Below are 21,811 nucleotides of genomic sequence, written 5' to 3' on the forward strand. Positions count from 1 at the left end.
ACCTTTCACAGAATTTCTAAAAAGTCATATAAAATTCTCAATAGATCAAAGTTACATGGATAGAGTAGGACAATATCTATGGGTACATCTGGGTAGTGAACAAGGCATATAATATGGAAAACTACAACTAAGATTGCAGTGAAGTGAAGGTGAATGAAATGGCTAAATATAACAGTATTTATGACTTCATGTCTTCTAGCTTTTCTATCCAATCTTGGAAGAAAAAAAAATAAGAAAATGACAATCATCTCTAGCATGCTCTGAATGGATCATATGATTGCACCTTAAGAAGAGAGATAAATAAGCTATTAGGAGAAACAAGCTATTATGAGATCTCACACTCTCTCTCCTAATAGGATTTTATGTCTGCATATGTATCTGCATGTGTTTAATTATACACATAACACGCATACTGATTAATCCTCTTAGAATTAATACAAATATACATATCATTAATAGCAAATATATTTAGTCTGATTTCATTTTTACAATAAAATGACTCAAACAAATTTTACAATCTGATGACAAAACCTATTGAACGGTTCATTAGAACAAACAATAAATGGTAGATAACATAATTTAAATGGAATTTGTTACAATTCGTTAACATACTTGACTAAATGTTTCTATTCAAACATTAATTCTACTGAGGCCAGCAGGCTTTATATCCAAGGAACTTTGTCTGAGGTTGCAAGATTAAAAATACTGGAATGCATATTGAAGTCTATGCTACTTAGAAGCATGTCCTAGTGCAGAAAATATTAATTGTATTCAGTAGCTTCTCTTCTTGAATAGAAGGAGTCTCCAAGGATGAAGACACTTTTTTTTCAGAATGTTTTTTTTCTCATTTTAATTAGTGCTGTATTTACATGATTATGTACAACTGTCAGAATAAGTGTCTATGGAGATTTTCAGAATGTCAGAATAAGCCAATAAAATAAAATTGCAGAATAAGCCAATAAAACTAACGGACTTACCACAACATTTAAAAAAATACCAAATAGTAACCAACATATTAAAATGTCATGAGTTCAATGACAGCAGAAAATTCTACAATAGCTAACTAAAATGCTATCATTGTTGGAATCTTTATTATTCTTAATTAATGACTGTATATATACTTTATTATATTGGGCTGCATTTTACTACCCCAGGGCTGTCAAACTCCTGGTCCATGGGCTGGATGAGTCACACGCTGGCCACGCCCATGCCCAGTTTAGCAAAGGGGGAAAAAGTCCCAATATGTCATGTGACGCCACCATGACAATGTGAGTTTGACACCGCTGTACTACACACTCCTTTACTAACTCCTATTAGACAACTGAGAGATAAGGCTGTGATATATTCTAAAGGTCAGCAATGAGCTCACCATTATCTATTTCAAAGTCAGCAAAAGCAAGTTCTGAACCTTTACTGGTTATAAGTAATTCTCCATTGAGTGTAAATATAATAGACTTGTCCTCCAGATTGATCATACAGCCTACTACATCTCCTACTTGCCAGTTTCGTCCAAAGAATCCACTCCCCTGATGCCAACGTTGCCCCTGAAAAGTAAAATGGTTTACATAATAAATATATTCCACAAAAACTTGTGCTACACTAAATAAGTTATGTTTTTAGGTATCATATAAGATTCATCATTGGTTTTTGTGCAACAAAATAGTACCATTTTCCCGTCAAACTTATTGTGGCCTTTTTGCTTTTATTTACTGAAAACAAATCCAGAAAGAAAAATAAACAATGTACAACATGAAAGAAAGAAAGAAAGAAAGAAAGAAAGAAAGAAAGAAAGAAAGAAAGAAAGAAAGAAAGAAAGAAAGAAAGAAAGAAAAAACTAAAAACCAACAAAAATATATAGGATATATATTCACATATATGCATTCACATTCTGTAGGAAGATTTCAGTGAATGGTAACCATATTCCATAGTCAGATTGGGCATAAATTGTTAATGGCATCAACTTTGAAGATTACCAAGTATACTTATGGTACTTATGATTTAAATGTGTTCATCACAGTATGATGAATAGATATATAAACAATAAACAAGGCAGCAAATTGTCTTCCAAGATTTTAGTAGAATTAACTTCAATTGACTTTTTACAGGAAGAAATACTGGATCTATTTTCTGCTGCGCAGATATTATCCTTATAAGTCTTCACCCCTATTATTTACATATTTATCATAATCAACCATTTTCCCTGGAAATCAGCCTAGGTGTAATTATCCTAAACGTTCTTCACATCAATCTCTAATGAAACATTTTGGAAAATAAGTCAGTATCTGCAATATAGTGATGAAAATTCCAGCCCCAATTGCTGTTGTTACCTGATGGCTATTTGAATTATGTCAGTAAGTGGTTTTTTTTTTAATGCTTAATTACACTTTCACATCAAATAGAATGCAAACCTATTTGTATTTAACTACTTTTTCATAATAGCCCCTCCTATCCCCCCTTCCCATCTATTGATTCTTTGGGTTTATGAGGGTCCTTATCAGTGCTGGTTGGGAACATTACTTGGAACTATGTCAAGCAATTTAATTGTTATAAATTGTATTATAGATTAAATTATGGTTAAGTACTTGATTTAAATTAGCAGTTGTCAGCCTACAAGGTAAACCAAGCTAAAAAAACCCAATATCATACAGATCTACATCTACTTTTACTATAACAGAATCTTGCTTGTCTGAATGTACCTCCCTCCTCCCTAACTTTACATTAATGTAAACTCTGAAGAGGCCTGTCTGAGGAATTTTCTCCAAATAGTTTCTTGGAACGAGATCAACTTGGGCTTGCCTTATAGTTTCCTTGTTAGTGGCTCTCCCTCCTGCCCTTCAATCCTTCTCTATGTCTACTACAGAAATTAACCCGTCATGCTTTCTTATTCGTTGATTCTGGCAGAATTTAGGTACACAAACATTTGTACATAAAGAATACTGGCAAGACTTCATGACATCATCAACTCATATTCTATCAATGAACTGAGAATAATGGAAATCGAACAGGAAAAGGAGAACAACTGTAAAGATTTCGACAATTACTTTCACAAGGGAAAGGCAACCTAAATTCTTTTCCTTGCAACAGTGACTAGGGAAGGTGGGGGTAGGTAACTCTTATTTTGTATTGAATTATGGTATTTGCATGACTTGTCGATCTATGAGAGGGCACTTTAACTCAAAACAAATTTTGCCTACTGGAGATTAAAGCTTTATATGCTTCATCTCGCAATGGACTGGATTTATTATGAATGCGTAATTGTGCCCATGACCTAAAACTCTATGAACTGACTTATGCTGTATAAACCCCGCCAATTATAATTAAACATACTAACTTTGGAGCCTTCAAATACAAATGCTTGGTCATCAGCTCCTAGTTCTATGTCAGGTTGGCAGCCTGGCCTTGCCCATCCAACACGCATATCGCCTCCAGTTACAGCTTCAAATTCAAAATACCACTTTCCAGTCTGAACTGCATAAGATTTCTCCACTCTGAAGAAACGTATCTTATCAATGCGCACTTTTTCCACTGTTTGATCAGCTGTGAAAAATACAATGCAAAAAAAGTTATTATAACTGAACATATCAGAAAGGGCACTTGGGGGGGGGTGTTCACTCCCCAAAAAAGATGGAAGCTGCAACATTGTGATTAAACTCTCATCTTGACATTTTTGAACCCCAGTCCAGATGCTCTTACACACCAGGTTTTTGTACTCAGAAAAAAAAATGTTGAAGCAGCCAGAGAATAATTACTTACTTATCTTGTCAGAAATTATATTTGGTATGGAAATTATATAAACATATATGACACAGAAGCAAGAATGTGTGCATTGTAGAAATTAAAATTCGGAGTGAGGGTGTTTTAATATTCAAGTACATCTGCTCCTCTGAGAGAAGCAACATTTTCCAGAAAAGCAAAGCTTTTTCCCTTTAGCTATTCTTTCTTGAATTATGACACATAGCCTCTGCGCTTTCTTTTTTCTTCTCATTGTCTTTCCTTCTTCTCAAAGTAAAACAAAGAAAGAAAGAAAACAATCTATATTGGGAAAGAAGATATGATAACACACAGTGAATAAGTCAAGAGAGGCTGTGAAATTGCAAACTTTCATTAACCACATAGGGAAAAATGCTGCATTCATTCCATGTGAAAATTATGTTCAAATTTTGGCTTGAGGAAAGAAGACTACAGCAACCACCAAGGAGATTTTCTTTTTCTTATGACCCAAGTGTACTCCTCATTCACTGAGTGCTAACAGGAAGTTTAAAAGACATCAATTTGGGTAAATAAATTCTTCTCCTCATAGACTCAAACATTAACATACTGAAAAATCCTACAGAGTATTCTTGAAGGTTAAAGGAACAGAAAAACATGTTAGAAATAATTTAGTGCTTCCAAAAATACTAATAACAAAATATGTATTAACATACCTATTTCCTGATCTGGGGCCTCAATATTATATCCATATCCAGCAAAGGTCCGAACAGCCTCACGAAGACTATCCCGGTTTGATTTTTTAGTGCGTTCATCCAATAACACATAAGGAACCAGCCGAGGATTCCGTTTGTTTTTAAGATCCTAAAAAGAATAGGTGCAATAATATAGGGCTTTACAGCCCTTTCTAAGTGGTTTACAGAGTCAGTATATTGCCCCCAACAATTTGGGTCCTCATTTTACCCACCTTGGAAGGATTGAAGGCTGAGTCAACCGTGAGCCTGGTGAGATTTGAACTGCCAAATTGCAGTCAGCCGGCAGTCAGCAGAAGTAGCCTGCAGTACTGCACTCTAACCACTGTGCCACCATAACTCAGTATAATATTTAGTTATATAGAGCAATTTAGAACAGTACATTTTAATACCTAAATTTCTATTTTCTATTTTCTAGGAGTATAATTATTAAGAAGAAAGATACTCAGTTTTTGAACACGACTATCTTTCACTTTTCTTCTCCAAATGATTGCCCAGACATGCTTCAAAGAATCTCTTAATCCCAGAACAGATTGCACCCCTACATTGGAGTCCATTCTATGCACCAATGTGGAGTTTTTCCTCTATATACTGTATCTGTTTCTTTTCCTTCTGGTAATCTACCCAGAGTCGTTTAGGAACTGGGCTGCACTAAATAAATACAATTTATGCTCCAAAACACAGAAAGACTAAATGTGAAAATGCTTTTTTTAAAAAATACAGGCCATCCTACTATACACAATAACACACACAACTCCAGGTTTTTCCAATAAGTACAGTAGTTGTCAAGAATTATTAATTAAGTAATAAACATATTACCCAATAATATTGCTTTAGATATGGTTCTTCCTTTATAATCACCCAATTTTTCTTTGAAATCTTTCTTAAAGTAATTTTTACCTGTTGAATACCATAGGTCCAGCCTTGTTTTATTCTTTCTTTTGCCCAAACATTATGTGCATTCTCTGCAAGTTTATCAACTAATATTTCTTGCGAAGGTAACAATTTAACTTCAGAAAGATCAAGAGGAGCTGGCTTGTACCCATTTGTCATCATGTAACTGTAAACCAGAAAAAATATGGACCTACATTTTAATTAATCAAAGAGCTGTTGAGAATATTTTGTGTATACCTATAATTTAGTAAATGTTTAGTCTACTTTAATTATTAATAGGAATTTTAAATCCAAATCAATCTGTTCTATCTTCTTTCATACTGATTTCATATATGATTCCTAAGAGAAGGAGACACTTTTGGTGTATAGTTACCATAGATCAATAATGATGCATCCCTCATATTCTTCCAAATAAGGACAAACAACTCTTCAGAAAATGAGATTATGAATCCCTGTTTGCAAGTAAATAAACAAGTCCAATGTATATGGTGGGGTTGTGATTCCGATTACTAATTTTTAAATTTTGAACACCTTTTATGGTTAAATAAACCCTATAGCTTGGCCATTTTAACTGCCATGCATCAGCTGCAGACTTTAACTATTAAACAGCATTAACAATATGTCCCACTGCCTATTCTTATCCACAAGACGCAGCATCACAAAATGTTTGTTTGTATCCAGAAACATATAGTTAATTACTGATTGTTCTATGTTTAATACTTTACATGAAAAACTTCACATAAAACAACTTGTGACAATCATTGTTATAAATGAGCTTACTTTTTAGGAAGCTTGATTTTCTTAAGATCTTCTTCTGCACCTGGATTTACATGAACAACATGGCATCCAAGGGCCAAAAGAGTTCTATAAAAATAGAATCAATTGTAAAATGTAAGTATAGCATGCATTCTAAATATGCATCAGGATATTGCATCCTGGTTATTGGAATAAGGGCAAACATCTGTTGCAAGGGAGCCTTTAGATTAGAAATTTTACTTTGCACGCAATAGTATTAACATGTTTGGGATGTCAAAAACTTTTTCATACTTTAGCAAAGTATGCTGCACATGGTATGAATACAGCTAAGGCTAGTAATTTACCCTATGCCTTCTCTATCTTATTAAAAAGCATTATGACAAACACTTTTCGATCAAGCTATAATGGATAGTAGCAGTGGTGGGTTGCCCCCGGTTCGCACCGGTTCTATAGAACTGGTAGTAAAACCGGCGGGAGGCTACGCCCACAGATCCAAATGTCATCAAAATGCCTTTGCGCTTGTGAGTGGCCCCGTTATGAACCAATAGTAAAGGTAAGTAGAACCCACCCCTGGATAGTAGAAGTCAATATTAATGGATCTTGGTGATGACCACAGAATATGGAAGATTGTAATTTTGAATACGAGGAGTACATGTTCAAGATCATGAAATTATAATGGGAATGAAAGAAGAGATAGATATGTTGTCTCTCTGGCAAACTAGCAGGAAGGAGAAGAATGTAATATATCTGAAGGAAAATGATGTGATTTTGGAATTGATGAATACTTGTAGGGAAGTGAATAAGCAGGTTTAATTGTGAATGAAATGGAAATATTTATCAGATAATATATTATTTTATGTAGAAAAAAATCTTAAGATCAGAAAAGGGTAAAAAATTAACAAAAATGAAATTTACCATTTCAAAAATTAAGAAAAAAATTGTTCTCTTGAACAATGCTAAAGGGGAGTAAATATATTGATTATTTGTTAAGATTCCTTCAGGTTGTGGTCAATTCCATGGACATTCCATAGTGATTTCTTGGACAACTCCATGCTGTGCTCTGGCAACAGTAGTTCACCATAGTACTTTTCCAGGATACTTTCAACTTTCCTGCCTAGCCTACAGCCCTGGTACTTCTTGGTAGTTTCTGGTATAAAAAATGAATAGTTGAGGGCCTGCCATGAGAAATAAATCTTCCTCCACTATTATCTTGTATGCAGGTGCCCTTCTGGTCCATTTCTTAAGTGCAATTTCCAAATCCTTTCCAATAAATCCAGATCAGTTGAAATCAGAAAGATGAATTTGTCAGGACTAACAAATTGCTATCAATGGCTAAGTCTGGAGACAGCCCATAAAAAGTAACTAAAAGTAGCTTTCTTAGGGAATTAAAGCTTACAGAATATAGTCCCATTGCCTCTTGAAAAAGCACCTTTGGGACAACCATGACCTGGATGACTGAGAATTTCCATAGACCTTACAGAATAGTTTTCTTTCTGTTTTGTGACTCACTTTAGAGTTTCTGTTGACATTTGCAGATTATAGTTCTTCTCTGTTTCAGGCAATTTTGAAAATTCCACCAGACAAGGATGCTGCCTTTTATTATCATCTCGTATCTACAACGTATGAAAGAGACTGTAAGTAACCTTAGAGCAACTTCTGCTCAACAAAAATAGACCCTTTTTTTCTGCAAATAAACCACAGTCATCCATCACAGTTTTCCTCAATCAAGTGTCTCTAAGACAGTATTATTATCCCATCATGTCAGCATGGCCACTGGAAAACTCATATAGAGTTTTATTCTATTTATTTATTCTACAAGTTATGAATAAATGTCCCATGTGTTGAAGCAAATTCTGACCTGCATTGCCCAGCTGTTGTTCAAAAAGTGATGTGCAGTTGGACATACCAGGAGAAATTTTACCTGCAGCAAAAAATTATACTTGCACATTCTTACCACAGATATTTTATGACTTATTCTATAGTCTAGATATAACTGATGTTTTGTAGAACTAAACTTTGATTCCTCATAATATTCTGCATTTCTTTTGACTTATAAAGTCATATAAAGTAACTTTAAGACAATTGGCTAAGTGTGAACCTTTGAAATCCTGTGAAGGAGCATCAATAAAATGGACACTTCAAGGGAGAAGATATTCATTCATTCATTCATTCATTCATTCATTCATTCATTCATTCATTCATTCATTCATTTATATTTAATTATTTATTTAATTATTTAATTATTTAACTATTTAACTATTTAATTTATTTTATATGCTGCCTTGGGCAGATGATATGGGCTCAGCAAATAACTAGGCTGAACTGGCAGTGACGGATGGTGATTTGTTAGAGATGGATATAGTGAACCCTATTTGGAGTGATGAAAATGAGGGGGGGGGTTGAAAATTGAAAAATAATATTAGCATGCATTAGGAAAAGATCATGGAGAAAAATTTTCTACGTGGTCACTAGGAGTTGAAAATGACTTGATGGCACTTAATCAAATCAAGAAAAGAAGGCCACAACAAGAACAAAACCAAAATTTTGCCCAATTCATAGAAGGAGAACTTGTGTGACCTTGGCAAAAGTTTTGGATCTGAAGTTTCTTATCAGGCATCTAGGCTGCCAAGTAAACCTCTATTTATGGCTGTAACAATCCATAAGCCATAAACTGGACTTATTTATTATCCTGTCATTGTGGGTATTTTGCCTCCCCCGAATGTTCCAGCTATTAAAGCTCCAACTTTTTGTTTTGTAAAATATTCCTCAGGACTGCCAATAAGTAAACATGAGATTGCAAATCAGTAAATGTCATCTTGGAATGGAGATTATAGGTTTGCTTTAACTAAAAGCACGAAGCAGGGAAAATAAAAATGGTGTGAAGTTCCTCTGCCTCCGGAGAAGACACAAGATGCCTTTACTTTGAGCTTAGCTCATGGAGAATGCATCCATTCAGTTTTCATGTCAGTCTTATGCAATTCTCCTGATGTTTTAATTTTCCAAAACCTAGTCATTACTTCTGGAATTCTAAGTAATCTCCCATATAGGACTATTGACCCTACTGAATATAACTCATGTGATTCCAGACCAGTGGTGGGATTCTGCCGGTTCTAGGCGGTTCGGCCGAACTGTTTGTTAAATTGCTGGCTCGCCCCGACCCTTGCCCCGCTCCTCCGCACCACTATTTATTGCCAATAAATAGTGGTGGGCGAGGGGCGGGTGAGCCAGCAATTTAACAAACGGTTCGGTGTTTTTTTGTAATTTTATTGGCCCGTGGAGCTTCAGCATAGGCTAATTAGCCCGTTGATTAGATGGCCTCCCGACTCTCAGCTGATTTGCTCTCAGCTGTTTTGCTCAGGGCTCTGCTGCTTGCTTGCAAAGAGTGCTGGAGCAGATTTTTTTCCCCTAGCTATGCTGAAAATTGAAACTGAAAGTAAAGCAGGTTGTTGGCTTTGTTGTTGCTGCAACATTGGAAAATTAGGCAGGCAGATTTTTTTTCTTTTTCTTCACCAAAAAAGGTAGGTGCAAACAATGGAAAATTTAGGGCAAAAGAGGAGAGTTCAAGATTTTAAAACACAAAAGAAAAAAAGCTCTATTTAACTAGGGAATTATAATAATTGAGATACTATTAATTGTATATTGTGTTGAAAGCAGAAATTGTAAAGTTGTGATTTGGAGGAATATATGGGGAAAATTATTTGGTTTATTATTATTGGTAAATATAATTAATTGATTTGTAAGAAATTAGATTGCATGGAAATAATTGGAATATTCATGTTCATATTGATTAATATACAAAAAAGATAGTTATATAACTAATTGATTTATATTAAAATGTTGAATTTATATTAAACAACTGTAATATTACATAATTAACCAATGTGAGGATGGATATAAAAATAGATGACAATGGGAAGGGGTATAATATAGAATAGAAGGGAAAAATTGAATTTGATTAAGATTAGAAATGAGGATGAAGGGTAATATTGGTTTTTTAAAAAAATAGATAAGGAAGAAATATGGCAAAAAGGAAATACAGAAATTGTAAATTTAATTGAAATGATTAAACACTGTTTAAATTTGTGAACCGGCCAAATACTCTGTTCAAAGAAAATAAATTGTATGTTTGTATATGCGTTTCTAATTATTACTATTTATTCATATTTGTTCTCTTTTATTCTTTAAAGTTTAACAATTCATTCTTTATCTTAATATCTTTATATTTGTTTGGGGTTGCCTTTCTTCCATTTCATCTTTTTTACTGTACAGCAATCTTTCTCCTCAAACCTACTGTCTCTCTCTTTTCTTTCCTTCTTACTTTCTTTCCTCGCCGCTTCTTCTCCTCCCTACTTCCTCTTCCTTTCTCCTTCTCCTCCTCTCTTCCTCCCTCTCTTACCCTCACTCCTACTCTAATTTCCCTTCCCTTCCTTCCTCCCTTCTCTTCCCTCTCTCTCCTTCTTTCTTCCATCTCTCTTCTCCTTCCTTCATCCCTCTCTATTGCTGTATCCTTTTGTGCATATGGATTACTCAGAGGGTTGAAAAAGTTATTTTTGACTGGTCCTCGCATTTTTGACCACTCTTCGAACTTATGACTGTCCTCACATTTTATGTTTTTCGCCCTATCTTGTCACCATGGTGAAGAGAAGTAGTGGTGAAATGACTGACGCAGTTGTTAAGAATGCTGCAACGGGCATAAATGTGAGAAAGGTCATAAGTGCAAAGACCAGTCAGAAATGACTTTTTTCAGCCCTCTGAATAGTCTCTATGTGCATATGGACTAGTCAGAAGGTTGAAAAAGTTATTTTTGACTGGTCCTCACACTTTTGACCAGTCCTTGAACTTACGACTGTCCTCACATTTTACGTTTTATGCCCTATCTTGTCACCGTGGTGAAGAGAAGTAGTGGTGAAATGACTGACACGGTTGTTAAGAATGCCGCAATGGGCATAAATGTGAGGACGGTCATAAATGCGAGGACCAGTCAGCAATGACTTTTTTCAGCCCTCTGAGTAGTCCCTATGCACATAGCCACACCCACCCAATCACATGACCTGTTAGCCATGCCCACCCAGTCACATGACCACCAAGGCACACCCCCATCTAAGCCATGCCCACAGAACTGGTTGTTAAAAAAATTGAATCCCACCACTGTTCCAGACCCATGTTCCAAAAAGTATGCAGACCTTGAAAACTGCACTTATGGCCTGTCTAGAAGTTACAGACTCTTGTTATTGTCTAACAATAAATTATGGTCTCATACTTCAAAGACTATTTGTATTACTATGTGAAGAAGTGAAAATATCTGCATTATCACAATTTTCCCTTAGTTATTTATTTACTACTACTTATTCTCCAGATTCATTGAAGGAAGCTCTGGAGCTGAGTACAAAGAAATCAGAATTGTCCTGTTTCAGAGAAAATCTATTACTATTTTAATTTTCTCTAAGCTGAATTCCTTTTTATATAACACCTTAGTTTTGTATTTGGAAAATGAATAATAATAAAAAAAAATTTCCCCGTGACACAATTCTTTTGTTTTCAACTTTGTAATTAAAAAGTAAACTTCACTATTATTGTTTCAAGAGTATATCTGTTTCCTGTAATTGAATAAAGCTATGTAATGAGTGATTTTCTCAGAAAGAATTCTTCATAATATACCTTGCCATAGGTCCAACCAAGTTCTATTTTATTCATTCCCCAGAGTTCATGAATATTTTCAGCAAGCTTGTCTCTAATCTTTTCAAGATGGAAAGGCAAAACAATCTATGAAGAAAATATGTAAATTTTTATCAAGATAAAATATTTCAGCAATGTCCTCCATGTTTTCCAATTAATGATCACATAATAAAATCTAAAAGTGGTTTATTACTAAATAAAGATATCCTGACAAATTAAATATTCAGTCATTATATGTGTTATGATATTTTAATTAAACTTACCTGGTTGGTATCAATTGGACAAGGAATAAAATTAGCCTGGGAAAGAAACTGAGTAGTACCAAGCAAATCTCTAATTCCTTCAGAATCCCTCTTATATTCTTTTACTGGTTCCAATTTCATTTTTTCTTTTGGAAGCAAAGCTTCATAGCAAGGTGCATAGCTGGTAGGAGGTAAAAACTTGAACTCTCCATGGCGGCCACCCATTAAGAAACGCACTCTAAAGAAATGGAAACATGATTGTTGACTGGCCAATAGTTTTCTTGACTAACCTTGAAAGATAACCTTCACTACATTTTCAGACATTCTCACTGTCTATCAAGGCTGATAACCTGAATAGAGATAAGGTAGAAGTGTATTCAAGATTAGGATTTCTTCTGCTTTGTATTTAAATATTCAATATGTTTCACCCATGATGAATTTAACTTAAAATATCATCTCAAGAATCATCCTCTGCATCTAAGCCCATGAAGAATTTTATTAACACATGAACCCCCTTCTCAGAATTTCATTCCACAGGTCTGCTAAAGTATACTAAGCTCTGGAACAGCTTATATGATACGTGAATTAATTACTATGTAATGTACCACACATTCTTTGTAAAAGTAATAGTATATGTTGAAAAATAGTTAAAACATGTGGGGTACTTTCTTTGATTAAAGAAAGTAAAGACTTTAGTAATACTAAAATATACATGAGAATTACTGGTAGCTACTCAGAAAATTCTGTTGTTGTTTCTGATACGGTAAGCTTTTAAAAGAATATTATTTATAATGAGGTTTCCAGAAAATTAAAATATATTATGATTTTCATAATAAACTTCTTTATTCTGTTATTCATACACAATGTAAAAGACATAAAATAAATATATATTGAAACTAATATTATCTTGCAAACTATGAATTCATGAGAGAAGCACAAGATTACAAGGCACAATTATGCAAATATTTATAATAATGTTTAACGAAAAGTATCTCTTCACTACTAGAAATGACATAAATGATCAGAACACTCACTTCAACACATCTTATTAGACTTGTTTGCTAACTGCCTGAGCAGATGTGAGGACATTTCTAGAGGATATTTCATGTCAAATATAGAATTTTTTTCCTGCAACACTACATTGAGTCTTAGATAGAGGAGCCCTCCAGCATCACTATTTAACACACCACCTGTTCAATTATAAAAGACAGAAGGCATTTATCTCCAAGATGTTGACTTTTCATGTCAACACATCTAGACTGTTATATTTTCTTTCAGCACGTGAGATTGATGTATTTGCTAGATTCTTTCACACTATTTTTCAGCACACAGAGCATTTATCTACGTAAACCTAAAGGCTTTCTGAGAAACACAAAACCTATACCTGTCCAACAATCACTGTAATTTTTATGTATGGTAAACAATATGTATAGATCAATAGAAAGCAAAATGCCACTGAAAAACCCAACTAATGACTGAATAGCAAAGGGGGCTGCCTTAAAATTCCCTGGAGATATCTTCCAAACTTCTTTTAGTATTCTGCCAATCTCCAGTATGGAGTCACATATTATCTGCCATAGTTAAACAGGTAAGTTACAAGTTTAAGTTCTAATTTAATTAGCATATAATTTCTATTAATTTCAGCCAATTGCAAACCTATTTGCAATTTCTACTGAAAGTTTGAAATCATACATCAAAGGCCTGCTTCTTAGTTCAAGCTATGATTGGGTTTATTTTACTCAGTTTATTATTAGCAAAAACAATAATAAAAGATTATATGGCATGTTGATGAGAAAAACATTTATTAAGGCATATATTTTATATAATATAATATCAGATGCATTAACATATAAACTACAGAAGCTTATAAAGATATTACAGCAATCTTTAAGGTGTCATTTTGCAGCAGCTTGGACAAAGCAACAACTATTTCTCTGGAGATCATAATAATATTCTTCCAGTAAAGGTTTTACAAATGCATTCTTTATGTTGGAAGTCAATTGCTTAAAATAACTCCTTAGTGAATATTCTTACCAGAGTAAAACAGATTTCAAAAATAATACTGGAAATTTCGGCCTGGAGGTTATTTCAGACAAATGACATTTTGTTGAGAAATGAGGTAGTTTAGTAATACAGAAATAAATTTTCCTTAAGAATATTTCTATCACAGAAAGTCATTGGCAGTCTATATAAACATTTAACTACCCTTCAAGCAAATGGAATGTTTGCTATCTAAATATATTAGGTGCAGGAATGGACATTAAATGGCTAGGTTTTAGGACTGGGCAAAGATCTATATTTAAACAGAAAAATAAATTTGGTTTCAGGATACACATATTACACCTATTACCAAACTATGGAAGTGTTTTGTGTGATTATATGATTGCTGCCATGCAATCCCGGGAAAAGGACAGTATCCTACCTGTTGCCAACAAGTGTAACATGAATATTGTCCCAAAAGTGCTTTTTCAAAAGGCAGCTGGACTTTGTTTTTCCTTGACATGCACACCTATGCACCCACCAAATCACCTTTTCCTCTTTGAATCCAGTTTATCCTAAACCTTATTCCTTCTCCAAAAATTTCCTTTTCAATTCAGTTTTTCTAAGGAGCAAAAAGTTTATTGTTTGCATTTTCTATCCAATGATGTAACAAACATGTCGGGTGAGAAACCAAGAGTTGGAGTAAAAAAAAAAAAGTGTCTTAGACTACATGGCTATCTCTTTAAGAATCCAAATAGTTTGAAGAGAATAACAATAGCACTTAGACTTATAAACCACTTCACAGTGCTTTACAGCCTTCTCTAAGTGGTTTACAGAGTCAGCATATTGCCCCCAACAATCTGGATCCTCATTTTACCGACCTTGGAAGGATGGAAGGCTGAGTTAACCCTGAGCCTGGTGAAACTAGAACTGCTGAACTGCTGTCAGTTGGCAGTCAGCAGAAGTAGCCTGCAATACTGCATTCTAACCACTGTGCCACCAGGGCTCTTAGAATGATATCTGGGCAGGTTACCAAAGTTTACTTTTGTTAAAGCAAACTGTCCCTAAAACTACCAAAAATGCTTGAAAATCCAAACTGGGCATTGTATGCTAGTGTACAGGCCACAGGAAGCTATATTGGGAAATGTAAAGGATGGAAAATATTTTTAAAATGGAACCTCACCATTTGATGCTCTAAACTCCAGTCTGGCAAGTTTCAGGAAAAAAATAGGATTGGGGAACTTTAGCTCACCAGTTCTTATCAAAGTACAACTCTCAGCTTCCCTCACTATTGGGTAAATTAGAGGAGCTGCCATCCAGCAATATCTGGAAAACTATAGATTGTGTCATACCACCATAAAGAATGCCTAGAAACTGAATATAGCATGAAATAGAAAATAAAATAGGAACAAACAATCCAATATAGCTTTCAATTACTGTTATTATAGCATATTGCTGAATAATACGGAACGTTAAAGGGAATGTTGTTGTTTAAGGGAAGAATATAGGAAAGGTAAGATTAATAAATCATACACCATACCAGTGTATCATTGTTTGTTTAATCTTTGTATGTCAGAAGAGAACATGACCTCTTGTCACCACTGCCAAAGAAAAATAGTATCATCTTCAAGCAGTTCTCCAGTGTTATATAAGAGGGAGTGAATAATTTCACATAGATCATGAAAAAGCTCAACAGTTCATTATGAGTCCATTTAGTATAAGATTTGGGAGAATCCAAATCAAAAATAGGCAGTGTCAAAATTCTCTTTCATTCTCCATATTCTGATTTTTTTAAAAAAATCTGGATTTTCTGAGAATGTTTGACAACTGTAAACTACCTTAGAGTACATTAACCCTACTAAACAATATTCAATACAAATGTTTGGGTTTGTTGATATGAAAGCAGAAACTTCCTTACTTGACACCAGCTGAGAAGCTCACCACAGGGAAAAAAAGTCCATCAGTATTGAAGTTTTCAAACATTCCTTGCACTGGTTGTCCATTAATACGGAAAGAAATGCTGGGTGCCCCTAAATCCAAGCAACAGCTGACCACATCATCAGATGCTAATAAATGCTGATTCACGGATGCAACAGCCCTAGATATTCGACCTAATAAGCAGAAAATCATAGGGAAAAATGATCTAAGAAATACTGGGGAAGAACTGTGAAATTCCCATGATATTTAAAAAAATTGTTCACATTAAATAAATCGTTTTTGCAAGAATGAATGAATATATATATATATATATATATATATATATATATATATATATATATATATATATGTGTGTGTGTGTGTGTGTGTGTGTGTGTGTGTGTGTGTGTTTTTCTTCTAGCCAGGTTTTCCCTACGTAGCCAAGGTTTTTTTTGTAGCTCCAGCTCAGTAGAATCTCATCTACTCGGTTCTGGGCTTTTTTTTCTTTTCTAACACCTAGCAAGCTCTCACTGCTAGGTGGGAGACCTAAATAGATCCATTTATAGCTCGTTAGCTTTCATCAGTAGGCCACACCCATCTCCTCCCTGTAAAGGCATAGTATCAATTTTCTTACTTCTTCGTAGGGTCTATGTGTGTTTTATATATATAAAATACAAGTTCCAGATATATTAGTAAAGAAAGAAGCAGACATCCTGCGAGCTCCAGAACGTAAAATTTTAAGTTCTGGAGCTTGCAGGATGTCTGCTTCTTTCTTTATACACGCACACACACACACACATATTCATATATGTATATGTATATGTATATTACAGATCTGAATGCAATTATCTTTTCAATGGCATACTCTAATTTTATAGTGCCATTCTTGTCACACATAAATGAATATTTTAGAGAAAAACAGAAATCATATGGTTGCAGGAGGATAATGTCTGCTATTGTTAAATGCAAATTTGCATGACATTCTTTTTAGTCATCGATGGAATTATTTTTGAATTCCATAGGCAGGCAACATCCAGTGCAAACTGCAAAGAAAACTCATTTTCGTCTTTCCATTATTTAATTGTCAATGCTATGAATTTTCAATGTTCTGTTCTGTTGCAATATTTTCAGGATCAGACTCAATAAATCATTTAAGAATTAAGAGTTCAAATATATCTCTCTTTATTTACATGAGGCATTCTATATTCACTGAATATTCACAGATAGAAGCAAGGAATGAGTACGTGCAGCTCCTTATATATACAATGGGTGGAGCTAGATATGGGAGTGGTGAAGTATGAATACATTAAGAAGTGAAGAATAAATTAACCCCTGATATCCCGTTCATATACTATTTACATAATTGAGAATAAGGCATTTACTTGTGACATGTTCAATTTAACAAAACAAGAGTTTTCGGTGTGCAATCCCCAAGAATTTAAACTGGGTTTATGCATGATTGCTATTCATTGGATTCTAAGCGTAGCTCCTAAACAAAGCCAAACAAATAGACATTATAGCTCCCAAATAAAACCAAACAAATAAATAAACAAATGAATAAGAGACACAAAACAAATTTAGATGGAGTATTAATTCTTTTTGCCCCCCCCCCCTTCAAGCATAATTCAGCTTTATAGATACTCAATTTTGAACACTGAATATTAAGGCAGAGAAAATTATTCTTTTAAGGAGGCAAAAATATTCCTTAAAAAGAAAAGAAAACAATTCTACTTTGCAAACCTTCATATTATTTGCTGCAGTTCACATTTTAAATCAGTTCTTACCAGACCACAGATGCAGTCCATCAAAGCCATAAGAGTACAGGTCATCACCAACACCATTTCCTCCCCATCCTTCCCCACCTCCAGGATAAGGCGCATAGCCTGATGTTGAGGCCCATCCAACCCGCAAATGTGTAGGTTCTGCTGTCAAAAATGGTTCCACTTGATCAATGATTAGTTCAAAGTACCATTTCTTATACTGGGCCGAGCCCTCAGCAATTCCAAGAAATATATTTGGCCTTATGCTAAAAAAGAAGAGAATGAAGAGCATATAAAACACACTGCAGTAAAATATACACCATAATTTTGGGGTTCAGGAAGAGAGCTTTCTCTATTCTTGTCCCCACCCTATGGAATATTCTCCCCTCCAGGGTGAAGCCCCACTCTCTTGGTCTTTTAAAATTTGGCTCTGCCAACTCTCTTGGAGCTCGAAGAGTGGGATTCAACCCTGGAAATGGTTAGTGTCTGGAAGGTGTTCCCTCTGCATTTTAACTTATTCTATCTTTGTTTATTTTTAGTTAGCTCCCATTTTACTTATATATTTGATTATTATATAGTTTTTATACTTTAGTTATAAACTGCCCAGAGTCACTCTGAGAGTGAGATAGGCAGTCCCTAAATTTGATAAATAAATAAAAATATGCCTGTGTACCTTGATATCATGCTAACCATAGTTAATATATCAACAGTAGTCTCAAACATTGTTTTCAAACTATCTAATATATAAGGGTAAAGTCAATATACAAATTATCCTTCTAAAGAATAATTCATTGCTTCTAGGACATTCAGTTGTTCTGTGTTCAAGACTGTCTCCTATAACTCAATTTTACTGACAAGTCAAAGAGGGAATGTGATGCAATGCATAAGTAAAATCATAGAAAAAAATCACAAATCCAACAAAGCATATAACAGATAAAGAACTGCTGTGTATCCTCACACAGCGTATTAGTTATGACTGATTTTTCTGCTCAATTCCTGTTACAGAGATGAAATATTTTAATAAACATAATTGATATATAATGATACCTTGTCACATCATTCACCAGCCGTGTTTGCAAGAGCAGATCTCTTCGAGGAAGAAGATTGTCACATATTAAGTTCTGATTAGCACGCACTGCTACACCATTACAGAGACAAAGAGAGCATAGGACATCAAGAACCTAGAAAACATTCATAGAAGTGGTTCTTAGAACTATATAGAGCATAATACAATGCTAGTTTCAAGGAGTTTTAATTTCACTTCTAAAGAAATCTAGCTAGAAATCTAATACTGTTATTATGGTACATTGCACAGTCATTCAGATATTTGGCATTTTTGTCTACCTATTGAGTGTTTCCAAAGACCTGGGACAGGCATAACTATAACTATTCTTATTCTTATTATTCTTACACTTACTCTTATTCTAGAATGGAGCAAAAATAAAGGAATATTAATTAATGAAAATTTTAAAAAACTACAAAACTGACGTAGTACAGACTTTGGTAGTTCACTTCTAAAGAACAGAATTCCAAACAAGTATTTACAATAAATTAAACTAATTAAATTAGGTAAAATTAACCAATGTAGAACATGAAATTCAGAGAAGCCTATTATCAAAGCTAGTTCAGATGCCTCTGACCCTGTATGACATCAAACAAAAAAGTTTTAAGGCCCCCATTAAAACTAGAAAATCATCCATAAATCACAGAGTAAGGAGCTGATTCTAAAGCTGTAAGCCTAAAACCTGAAAGGCTCTCAATCTTAAATTTACTGTCAGAGTAAATGCCAAGGATACCAAATAATGCATTTTGTGGGGATTCTCAACAATAACCCAAAAGCCAAAATTAAGTTTATATCATGGTATCTGGCCCTATACAGACTATGTGGTGCATAGACACATGAGAGAAAAAAGAGATTACAAAAATCCAGACTATAGTACTTGGAACCCAGATCAATGAAGCAAGAATAGGTGGGGAGGCCTTCCACTAAGGTGTTGAAGTAATCAAGGCATGACACAATCAGAGCATGAATGAGCAGCTTTGCTGCATCAGGTGTCAAGAATTGGAAAATACATCAAATGCTCTACAGTTGAAAATGGCAGATCTTCACAGTAGCCGCAACGAATGACTGAAGGACAATTTATTATCCACCTGCAGGCACAAATTCCTGGCAACTGATATGGAGGCAATCTCATAGCCCTGGAGACAGATGGAATTTGTTTTTTGCAAAACACTAAGAGCTCTGTTTTGTCTGAGCTCAAGATAATGGGCAATCATCCAAGATGAAATTTGCTGTTTTAAAAAAAACCCATTGGAATTCTGTGTCACTGAATCAAACTTGGAAGAATATCAGTACATTTGGGTATGATCAGAGTAGATGTGATATCAAAAACCAACTCTAGTATTAAGTCACTCTAAAGAAGGGTATAAAGCATAAAGGGAACATGACCCAGGAGTAAACCTTGAACTATACCAACTGTAAAGGGAAATTTACAATAACAAGAGTTTTTAAAGGAAACAGGAAAAGAAGGGGAAAAAAAACAACTAGAGGAAAATGCATCAGTAACCCCCAACAATTCAATAATCAGGATGAAAGTATTTGACGGTTAAGAATATTAAACATAGCTGATTTTCTAAGAGGAGCAGCACAGTCAATAGATACTGTACATCATTCAACAATTCACAGAGAGCTGTCTCAGTGGCAGGACCAGATCAACATCCTTACTGAATGGAACCACAAAGATTATGATGAGCAAGACAGGTCTCTAGTTAAGAGAGACCAACTTCAGGATTTTTAAAGAAAGGAGCTAGAGTGGGAGTGGGAGCTAGAATAGATGTGAGAGTCGAAGGGTTTTTTTTTTTTTTTTTTTGACCAGTGAATAATAAATAGTTCAGTCAATAATGTAAAATAAAATGGATGGAAGGAAGGAAAAATGAACAAAGGAAGGACGGAAAGGCATCCAGTGGGCAACTTGCCCAAGGAATAGATATGGCTTGAACATGCAGAGCTTAAACTGCTGAAAGGATGAGAACATGTCCTGCCCACAAGCCCTTTCACAAGCATTCACTGAAATGCTTGATGAGCAGTTTCTGCTTAAGAGATACTAAGGAAAGCTTTGGCTCTCACTTGTTTACCCAAACATTTGAGCACAGCTTGTCTGAAACAGCACTGTAGAAGAGATGCCAAAGTAGCAGAGTTGAGCCTTAAAGCTATTGCTTCAATTTATTCTCCAAACAAATAACCCTGTCAACATTTTTCTTTTCTTAAATATAAGCATATTTCTTCAGAAGTCTCCACTGCATTCCTCCAGATTCTGCTCCATCATTCAGACTGTTTCCATATTCACTTATCTGGGGATCAAGTCCTAGTGGCTTCATTGGAACTGAGTAAAATACACAGGACTATGCTGTCCATGTCCAATAATATGAACTTCTATATGTATGGCTAGTAGGGGCACAAAACCTTTTTAAAATTTATTTATACATGAGATGTTTGAAATCTTCAAATCCTTCTGCTTTTTAAGCTTGCTAAATAGCTTATTGGCATAGATGCTAATGGTATCCAAGATAATCAATGCTCTAGTTATCTAAAATTTGAAAGATATGTGAAATATTTTTAACGTTCTTGACTATTTCCTGGAAAGTGGGATTTTTTTTTCTATAGGAACTTTACACATTCCAGAGGACTAAAGAATCTTCTCAGGTACATATTTAGGCATACACGTTGACTCCAACCACGGCACAACAATTGTGTACTGCCTTCTAGTAGTGAACATATAAAAACATCACAGGATATAAAAATAGACAAATTCTCCTCCTTGTGGGATGGAATGAGGAGCAAGTCATGTAAAACCTCATAAAATAAGAGCACAACATAATGTAACATCTATATACCGTATTTTTTGGAGTATAAGACACACCTTTTCCCCCCTAAAAGGGGGTGAAAATTTAGGTGCGTCTTATTCACTGAATGTAGCCCCACCCACCCACTGGCCTCCACCCTTTGGCCTCTGCCACGTAGCAGTTACCTCCTTGCAAGCAAAAAGCAAGAAAAAAACAGCTCCTTTCAGCTTCAGCACAGACTAATTAGCACAAGTTGATTGGATCCGCCTCCTGACTCTCAGCT

The 21,811-nt window shown here is 34.7% G+C and overlaps 1 protein-coding gene across 1 annotated transcript in view; it reads right to left on the bottom strand.

The window, feature by feature from the left end:
• The window catches only part of RYR3 (ryanodine receptor 3), a 244,899-nt gene that overhangs the window by 164,319 nt on the left and 58,769 nt on the right, over positions 1-21,811 (bottom strand). Inside the window, exons 18-28 of the mRNA XM_070935838.1 lie at positions 18,733-18,866; positions 17,710-17,951; positions 15,927-16,119; positions 12,050-12,266; positions 11,769-11,873; positions 7,620-7,723; positions 6,135-6,218; positions 5,361-5,520; positions 4,425-4,572; positions 3,332-3,537; positions 1,370-1,544 (exon numbers count right to left, since the gene is read on the bottom strand). Of these exons, the coding sequence (XP_070791939.1) occupies positions 1,370-1,544; positions 3,332-3,537; positions 4,425-4,572; positions 5,361-5,520; positions 6,135-6,218; positions 7,620-7,723; positions 11,769-11,873; positions 12,050-12,266; positions 15,927-16,119; positions 17,710-17,951; positions 18,733-18,866 (1,768 nt within the window). The remainder of the gene's footprint in view (positions 1-1,369; positions 1,545-3,331; positions 3,538-4,424; positions 4,573-5,360; positions 5,521-6,134; positions 6,219-7,619; positions 7,724-11,768; positions 11,874-12,049; positions 12,267-15,926; positions 16,120-17,709; positions 17,952-18,732; positions 18,867-21,811) is intronic.

The sequence above is a fragment of the Pituophis catenifer genome, unplaced genomic scaffold (genome assembly GCF_029215685.1).
Source record: "Pituophis catenifer annectens isolate HBS135680 unplaced genomic scaffold, rPitCat1.0.hap2 SCAF_1, whole genome shotgun sequence".
NCBI lineage: Eukaryota > Metazoa > Chordata > Lepidosauria > Squamata > Colubridae > Pituophis > Pituophis catenifer.